Source organism: Ictidomys tridecemlineatus, chromosome 1 (assembly GCF_052094955.1).
Source record: "Ictidomys tridecemlineatus isolate mIctTri1 chromosome 1, mIctTri1.hap1, whole genome shotgun sequence".
In the NCBI taxonomy this organism is placed as follows: Eukaryota; Metazoa; Chordata; class Mammalia; order Rodentia; family Sciuridae; genus Ictidomys; species Ictidomys tridecemlineatus.
In genome coordinates, this window is record NC_135477.1 from 60,392,055 (window position 1) to 60,401,513 (window position 9,459).

At 35.1% G+C, this 9,459-nt stretch overlaps 1 protein-coding gene across 16 annotated transcripts in view; it reads left to right on the top strand.

Annotated features, from left to right (window-relative positions):
- Ank3 (ankyrin 3) overlaps positions 1-9,459 on the top strand; it is a 632,006-nt gene that overhangs the window by 577,246 nt on the left and 45,301 nt on the right. For 11 of the 16 annotated variants that reach the window (XM_078041667.1, XM_078041711.1, XM_078041703.1 and 8 more), the window contains 7 exons: positions 545-752; positions 1,908-2,004; positions 2,453-2,681; positions 3,374-3,499; positions 4,352-4,474; positions 4,904-4,930; positions 6,033-6,114. In XM_078041667.1, coding sequence (XP_077897793.1) covers positions 545-752; positions 1,908-2,004; positions 2,453-2,681; positions 3,374-3,499; positions 4,352-4,474; positions 4,904-4,930; positions 6,033-6,114 — 892 coding nt within the window. The remainder of the gene's footprint in view (positions 1-544; positions 753-1,907; positions 2,005-2,452; positions 2,682-3,373; positions 3,500-4,351; positions 4,475-4,903; positions 4,931-6,032; positions 6,115-9,459) is intronic. The other 5 variants (XM_078041715.1, XM_078041717.1, XM_078041721.1 and 2 more) reach the window with 1 other exon arrangement.

Below are 9,459 nucleotides of genomic sequence, written 5' to 3' on the forward strand. Positions count from 1 at the left end.
TTATATTTCAGTCATATGAAGTTTCCTTCACCTGTTTCCTGTATTGAATTATTTTGCCAAATTAGCAAAGAATCCAAAAGAAATGAGGTAGGCTTAGTAGACTAGCATTCAGATCTTTGAAACTTTGAATGCTGTTTTGTTTCTGACCTCTGAAAGCCTTGGTTTTTAAGTGAGTACAAGTTGACTTTGTGAGATTTTTATGGAATGTCCTGCATAGGTTTAAAGTATATGGAGCTAAATATTTGTTGTCCTGGAATTTGAAGTAGACTAACAAGCTTCTCTGCTCTGATTTGAGTCTCTCCTTTTTCTGTAAGCCAGTGCTGTCTGCATTCTACTGAGGAAACAGGCTGGCTGGTTCCTGCCACTGTGTTTGGTTCTTTTGTCATTTCATGCCTTGAAATAGCAAGATAGGATTTAAAAAAAAAAAAAAAAGATATTGTTTTTGTTGTTGTCAGATTGGTTTTTTCTTTCTCACTTCAAAAGTAACCTTGATGGAAAAAGAAAAAAAAAAAGTGAATTTTCATTTAAGGTCCTTTATGTCTAGGCCCAGCCCGTTCCAGAGGAAATTGTGAAAAAGATCCTTGGAAACAAAGCAACATTTAGCCCAATTGTCACTGTGGAACCAAGAAGAAGGAAATTCCATAAACCAATCACAATGACCATTCCAGTGCCCCCGCCCTCAGGAGAAGGTGTATCTAATGGATACAAGGGGGACACAACACCCAATCTGCGCCTTCTCTGTAGCATTACAGGTTTGGCTTAGTCGCTGCTATACTTCCTATTGATTTGCAATAAGTCTGTACAAAGACATAAAACCTTTGAAATATCCACGCCAGTATTTTTTTTCCCTTGTCTATCACCTCATCTCTGTTATCACTGGAAAAATTTAAGATGCTGGTCTCATGAATCATTTAAAATTTAGGGATATTCTCATCTCTGCTATTAAGTTAACATTAGAAATAGAGCCCTTGCTGGATTACTGAGGTATTCCTGATTCTATTGGAGCATCTAGGTAATTTCTCAGTAACCCAAACAGAGGGAGTAGAACTAGCAACACCCTTTAGGCTACCAGGAAATTGGATAGACTTTTGGGAAATACAGATTCCACGGAGCACTATCAGTAGGGAAGTGTTGAGTACATAATTATTCTCACCTACTCCATTCACCAGTGCTATCCAATAAAATAAATACAAGGCTTAGGAGAACACATTTTGTGATAAGTACCTAGAATCCCAGTCCTCAATTCATCCTTTGATTATCTCAGTCTGATTTTTAACTTCAAGTGCAAGTCTAAGATCATTAACAATATGTTTGGTTTTGGTTTTTGAGGAGTAACTTTAATGACAGATTTTTTCCTTTTACCCTGGAAAAGTAAATGGTTCAGCCGGGTCCAAAATGAGCTGGTTCTTAACTTTCTTGATAGTTCTTAACAGTTTTGTTTTTAAGCATATATTATCTATCTGAAACTACACATCATTACACTTATAAAATACACTATAAATTGTGGATTTCCCAAGTTTAAACCATCCATTGCTATCCAGACAAACACAAAAGTAATTTAAAAAAAAAATTACAATATGGGAGCTGGTCACTGTGGCACATCCCTGGAATCACAGCTACTTGGGAGGAGTCTGAGGTGGGAAGATCACTTGAGCGCAGGAGTTCAAGACCAGCCTGGGCAACATAGAAAGACCCTCATTACAAAATATGTCAACATTTAAGGAGATAATAATGAGCTGGTAAAATGTAAAAGGAGAAGAGAAGGAAAATCTATCTTTAGTACACACCACTGAATTGAAAGTGTCAAAATCATGACAGTTGCTGTAACAGGAAGAACAGGAGGATGATGAGAAGTTTACAAGCTGCATCTCCGATAGTAAAGTCACCATCTCTGCTGCTCTTCTCAGGGGGCACCTCGCCTGCTCAGTGGGAAGACATCACAGGAACCACTCCTTTGACATTTATAAAGGACTGTGTTTCTTTTACAACCAATGTTTCAGCCAGGTATGGAAAGATTCTAATAAGCATTAAAAAAATTGGTTCTATATCCTTTTGGGAAACAAATATGCTGCTTTCAAAACTATGTGCTTTGTTCTGTTTTGTTTTGTTTTAATGGGGGAGAAAATCCTTAATATTTACTTAGCACAGTTATTATGAGTAATAAACAAAGCTTTTGCATTTGAAAAGGACAGTAAAAACCTTTGCTATTTAAATAAACAAGTTGTTAGTAGTTTGGTTTATTTCCTTTATATACCTACTTTGTTTTTATTTATTTTGGTGCTATAGAGCAAACCCAAAGATTTGCACATGCTAAGTATGTGCTCTGCCACTGAATTGAATTCCTAGCACCTGAGTTTTCAAATTGTGTGGGTTTTGCGTTTTTTTTTTTTTTTTTTTAAGATGTAGCTTTTAAATCACTTCATTTTCATAATTCTGTTTTTGTTTTTCTTAGATTTTGGCTTGCAGACTGCCATCAAGTTTTAGAAACTGTTGGGTTAGCCACACAGTTATACAGAGAATTAATATGTGTTCCATATATGGCCAAGTTTGTTGTTTTTGCCAAAATGAATGATCCTGTAGAATCCTCCCTGCGATGCTTCTGCATGACAGATGACAAAGTGGACAAAACTTTAGAGCAGCAAGAGAATTTTGAGGAAGTTGCAAGAAGCAAAGACATTGAGGTACCTTATTTACAATAAAAATTCATTTAATTACATTTTCCAGATACAGGCTTTTATTTTGAGGTTATAATAGCACTATAAATCTCAAGTACATTCTTTGTATTTTAAAATTTTGCCAAAGATTCACTCTCAAATTATTTTAAGAGTCTATGGGGTTATCAATTAATTAGACTATAGTACTAATGAATCTAAGTTATGGTCTCTATTTTCCTGTGGCTACTTGAATTTTATTTTTTTCATGGTCACTGTCTATACACATTATCATGATTTTCCTTTTTCAAACACATAAGTATTCATGAGTCAAAAAAATTCAAACTAGATCACTTAGTAAGTGACCTAAGGTAATTTTCTCAAATATGTTTAAAATTGCCAGAAGTTAAACACAGAACTGTGTTTTGTACATGTTAATGATAGCAATTGTTGAATTGTAAGCCCACAGAATTATTTTTATGGCAAATAACAACATAGAAGTATTTCCTGATAGAGACAAATGTGACAAACATGTCTTTTGTGTGTATTTGTATGGTGCTGGGGATTAAATTCAGGGCTTCACACAAGGTAGTCAAGTGGTCTACCAATGAGCAACATCCCCAGCCCACATGTAAGACTTTTAATTAATGTTATATGACTTTAAATATCAAAATTTTCCTAACTCAAATTAATGTTTTATATTTATTTTACTTTTTCAAAAGGTTCTGGAAGGAAAACCTATTTATGTTGATTGTTATGGAAATCTGGCTCCACTGACCAAAGGAGGACAGCAACTTGTATTTAACTTTTATGCTTTCAAAGAAAATAGACTGCCATTTTCCATCAAGGTAAATCATCTTTAACAGACTCTTAAAAAAATAAATAAAAAGAAAAGGCAGCCAAGCATGGTGGCACAGGCCTATAACTCAGTGGCTCAGAAGGCTGAGGCAGGAGGATTGCAAGTTCAAAGCCAATCTCAACAATTTAGTGAGGCCCCATCTCAAAATAAAAAGAGCTGGGGATGTCACTCAGTGGTTAAGCACCTTTGGGTTCAACCCCTGAGACCAAAACAAATAAATAAAAGGGAGAAAAAAAAAAGCTTAATGATTTATTTAGTGTGAAATATCCCACCAATGTAAACTCATAAGAACATATCAGATTTTGTTCTATTTTTACCAGAATATACTTTCCAGCCAGTGAAGTTTTATAATTAATAAAAACAATCTACAATAAAATGTAGATGATTTTATTATAGATTTAAAATTTTTAAATGTCTAGCTAAAGTTCAGTGATCAAATAAAGAATGAAATCTAGATTCAGTATTCAAGTTTCGTTTCCATTTCTAAGGAGAAATGGAAGCCCAGAGACATTCTTCAGACAACAAGATAGGACAGTTGTTTTATTACTGTTATTTGCTGTTATTGTTATGTGTTGCAAAAACTAAAGATCTGAAAAAATGTTAGGAAGAAAATTCATGAACTATTAAGATAAGACAAGCAGACAATCCTTAGGCTAGGAACTAGGCCCCTAAGTCATGCCAGGTTCAAATGGGACCAGTCTGGTTGACATGTAATTGTTACCATCTTTTCCCTTTACCTTTCCTGCCTCTAAAAGGGCTTCATGAAACAAACATGTTTCATCTTATATAGACAGGAATCCTCAGAAAAGTCTGTAACTGTCACCTACCAAAATTCTTCTAGATTAGAGACACCAGCCAAGAGCCCTGTGGTCGTCTGTCTTTTCTGAAAGAACCAAAGACAACAAAAGGACTGCCTCAAACAGCTGTTTGCAACTTAAATATTACTCTGCCAGCGCATAAAAAGGTATCTTTTAATACTGGTTCATTTTTACTTTCCCTGGTCTTGAAGAATTGGGCCCTTGGTATGCACTTAAGGAATGCTTTGTAACACAATTAAAGCTCTTGAAACTCAAGTTTTATTAGTCTCCTTGTGTAGATTGAGTCTTGTTACTGTGGTGTCAAATTTTTATAGTGTGTATGATGGAGTCCTCTGTTGATCGCTTCTGCTGGTAGTTCATAGATTTTTTTTTATGCTTTCAAATACTGTCACACATTAATTTGCCATGGATGTATAGTTCTTGATATTTTTTGTTGGCTTCTTTTGATTTGCTTTGCTTTCTAAACCAGCTTGCATTTTGTGCTCCCTACTCAGTCCTTTTCATATCCTGATATTCTTTTCCCTGCTGTCCATTATAATATTCCTTGTCTCTGCAATGCATCTTGGGACCAAAAGGAGACAGAGTCAGATCAAGATGATGAGGTAATATGAATACTTCTGCTTTTATTCTATCAGAGGTAGAATAGATGTTAAGTATGTATAAAGGAAGTTGCAGAGGGCTGAAGTGTGGGCAATGTATGAATTATTTTTGTATAGGTCTTAAGTGAGGTAAAGAGTGTATTTTTCTTAAAAAGGAGTTCACTCTTCCTCCAGGTATGCAAAGACTATTTCAATATATTCCACAGCATTATAATCCAATTTATGATTATAAAATAAAAACTAAAGCTATTTAAACATTTTAAAATGTGACAGATTGGGACAGATTGCCATGTATAAATTTTTTAAAACTCTCATGTGTATATTTTACCATCTATAGTCCTACTGCACACTATTACAAGTTTTAAATCAAGATCATGATTAATAGATGAAGTTTTACTATACCAAATCAGCTTATGTTTTTTGTAATATGAAATATTTTGTCACTGGTTTTTGGTAGACATTTGCTGTTCTAGCTAAAGAAATTTATTTTGGTCCTTTTCAAAGAGTAGAGTTGTTCAATTAAATTGTAAGAGAAATTTTCATAAGTTACCACCTAATGTTTATATAAATTAAATGATAATTGGATTTTTAAAACCTACACATCAATCATAGAGTCAGCAGCCTCAGGACTCAGTAATATTATTGCTAATAAAAACCATTCACCTGTTTTTAATCTCCTCATCTATACTTTATGCCTATTAACATACAGAAACCACAGTAGTAATTGGAATAATCAACTTTGTGTGCGTTTTTTCCTTGAATGTACTCACATAGTGAGTGTACTTTGTGATGTATGTGCTTTCAATATGAATGAATTGGGGAACACTTACTGCTCAGCCTCTGTAATGCTTGTCTTTTATTTGTAGTTCCCTGTAGTCTGCTGTGTTGGTGCTCTTATATTTGCTAAATCATGGCTACTGGGTTGAGATACTGGGATGGGGTGTTAAAATCCCAGTACGAAATTAACATTGTTCAAGAGGAAAATGCATAAGAAGAAAATTAAGGATAAACATATCAACATGCCATGCTACAAAATGTTTCAAAATTGAGAAAATGTCACAGGGAAGTTGGAAACAGAGTCTCTCTTTTTTCTTTTCTTTTTCAGACGGAGAAAGCAGATCGACGACAGAGTTTTGCATCTTTAGCTTTGCGTAAGCGCTACAGCTACTTGACTGAGCCTGGAATGAGTGAGTTTTCTAACATATTTACTAATCTATGTGAATTTTTATAAGAAGAGACATTTTTTCTATACAAACTAAATTTTGGTGTCATTTGAAAACCAATAACTAAGAAAAATTGCCTGCAGGAAAACCTTATCATGAAATCTAACACTCTGTACATAATTGAAGATACAAGGTACCAACACCCCTAGTTCATAGCTTCAAAAGGTTTTTTTTTTAAACCATTTACTATTTTAAAAATTAGAGACATCTATTTTTTATTTTACTTTGACAACTATTAACTGTGGTAGGAGATTAATAGCATTGTTACTTTATATCTATGATCAAAAGAGAAAATGTTTAATCCTATATTTTGGGGATGACAGAAAGAATGGCAAAGTTACTTTGGTTTTTATCTCATTTTTCTTAATATAGATAGATTGTTGTATATTTGTCCCAATTCTTTCCTTTCCATTTTGCGAGAATTATATTTTCTTACTTCCTTGAGGTAGGACTTTTTCACTGATTTCTTGTCTCCCTCCCTCTGTCCTGTATTAAATATCAGTTCTAAGGCTGGTCTTCAGACCAACCGGTTAAACCCTCTTGTCTCAGTGATGGTTCCAGTTCCTTGTTAAATGGCTTGCAAGCAAGGTATAGATGCCATCATATTCATTCTCTCTGCCTCTTCTTCCTTCTTCCTTGTAATTATTATATATGGTAGTCACCATAGCCTTCTAGATAACCCCTTCTTCCCAGGGAACTGAGAGCACAGGGAGTAAGTATGTATTTGATTAATGGTAGAGTGTTGCCACTTTAACCTCAGAGAGCTTTATTTTGAAGAGAATTTATACAAAAACATTTTCTCATTGGTCAACCATCCCTAGCTTTCCCCGCATTGATTCACAGTTAACTTGAGTTCATGGAGGTTTAGAAATTTGCTAGTAAGAGCCACAATTTTGTTTTTTGCCCACCTTTCCTGAATTCGTGTTGCTGTGGACCAACATAACATAGGCAGCAGGAAACTACTCCTCTATTCAGTTTAGATGGTTGAGGTCCAGACTACTAGGAAAGCTAATATTCAGATACAAAATGGGTATAGTTTGAAAGAAATGAAACCCTCCCATGATCAGGAACATTCCCTCAGTTCTGAGTTTTTTCCTCTAGCAGAAAGATCCAAATGCTTCCAAAAGTATCAGGGCTGAAATTAACTTCTGTTGTGTTAGAGAGCAGGGAAAGGGTGTAGATGTAGCTAGCTGGTTTTTCAATATGGTGAAAATATACTGGATATGAGTTTTCTTTGGAATAGCATTTTGCCCTGGAGACCCTCATTGGGTGGTGGTTTTGGATACCACCACCCCTTTCCCCCACCCAGGCAGTATTCTTAAGCTTTGGACAGGTTTGATGGACCAGCTGCTTAAGGTCCATGGCACCTTAAGTGAGTTTCCATTTTATTCTGGTCCTTAAGGTATTTAGGGTTTTTTGAGGTATATTTGAATTTTAAGATCATGAATATGCTCAATTTTAAATTTTTCTCACTTATGAAAGTGTTGCTACTTTTTTTGTTAAAATTTCATTTAGATATGTGCAGTCTGCTATCCTTGACTTCTGATAAAAGGAAATAGTTTTCTCTTATGATCAGACACACAAAGGTGGTGAAATGGAAAAGAATAAGAAGGGACCTAAAGGAAACTAAGGAAATACCAAGCCCCCTGAGTTGGTGTTAGAACTCCAAGCGAAGGCCACTTTTCCCTCATTTACCCTGGCCCTTCCAAGCCCATTCTCTGTGTCCCAAGAAGATTCTAGTGTAGTTCACTGCCTAACATCCAGAATTTTCCTTGGTCATAAAGGGTATCAGAAGTGTATGTCATTAAAACATATAAAATGTGTAACTGACTGACTGGCAAGCTGGTTGTTCTTGGCAAAGTATATAAAACCACAGACATGATTCAAAATACTAGTCTGCTGGAGCCAGCATTCAGCAGTAAGCAAGGCACTTCACCAGTTTCTTGTAGTTACAAAAGTAAATTCTTAAGACATAGACATGAGCCCAAATCTCTCAATTGAAGAGAACCTTCAAATCATCATTCATTTGCAATGTGGCATTTCCCAAAAGAGTTACGCAATATAATTTGGGAATTATGGCTAGGAAGGATAATAAATAGGTGAGTTTTCCATAGTTCCACTTTCTTTGGAATAATATGTCAGCCTAGAAGAGAACATTTTCTGAATATTTGACTTTAAATGTACACTAGGAATGAAAATCTTCACCCTTGTGGGAGTAGCTGCTAATCCAAGGACTGGATTGTAGCAGTGGCACGGGCACAGCACGAAGAGGAGCATAAAAGATGAAGCAGATTCTCATTTACTCTTCAAGTTCACTGTTGTTCTGAACCATTGCTTTCTTGGAGCAAGATTGTATACAACTTTGACGTTGAACAGTAGCCCTTGGCAGGCATTCCAAATCTCTGTGATCAGATCGGTTTGTTTGTTAGAACTGTAGAAGTAGAGAGGACTGAGATTGTGCTTGCTGTCCCTAGTGAGTGTGCTTACCTCATCTGTGTGCTTCTTGCCCCACTGAGATAAGAACGCTAGTATTGCCTCCATCTTTTCTAGTGGTAGGTCTGATTCCTGGCTGCTCCCATGTTTGGGGCTACCCATGAATATTCTGGAAAGGTACCAGAATCCATACCTTTGTAATTGATAAGCATATATGTATATACCTATGTACCATATTTCACTGCAGGTACTTAAATGTGGGGTATTAAAAATATGACTGCTTTAGATTTTCCCATGATACCTTTTGAGAATTAAAAGTAGAATAGATTGTGAAAAAACTGAGATAATGTATGTGCTTTTATTCATAATTTAGACTGCTACAGACATGGATATATTTAGTTACCGATGTATTTTATAATGTGAGGATTTTATTTTCCTAAAATCTCAAAAGGTACCAAGGCTTCACATCTCATGGAAAAAGTGTACTCTTCTTTCTTAATACTCTCATGAAAGTATTTTTAAAGGTTATATTTTGTGCATAATATGGCATACAAATTGTATTACTTCATTGGCTTGTTTGCCATGATATATTGCGCATGATAAAATGTTTTCAGTTGCTTTGCTTGCTTATGGTAACCATGAACCATATTTTCTAGTTTTTTTCTCCTTTGTATGTGTATACATGCATTTTTAAATCATTTCATATTACATTTTCTTTTTTCCTCTCATCAAAAGGAATATACTGCATGAAAAGATAAATGCAAACATTCCTTTTCTTTGTTTTTGTTTTTTTGTTTAAAATTCTGACTCAGAAAATTTCTTGCTCTTATTGGCTTTTTATGGGTGTAAAGCGTAACCGAATTGTGCATGGAAGAT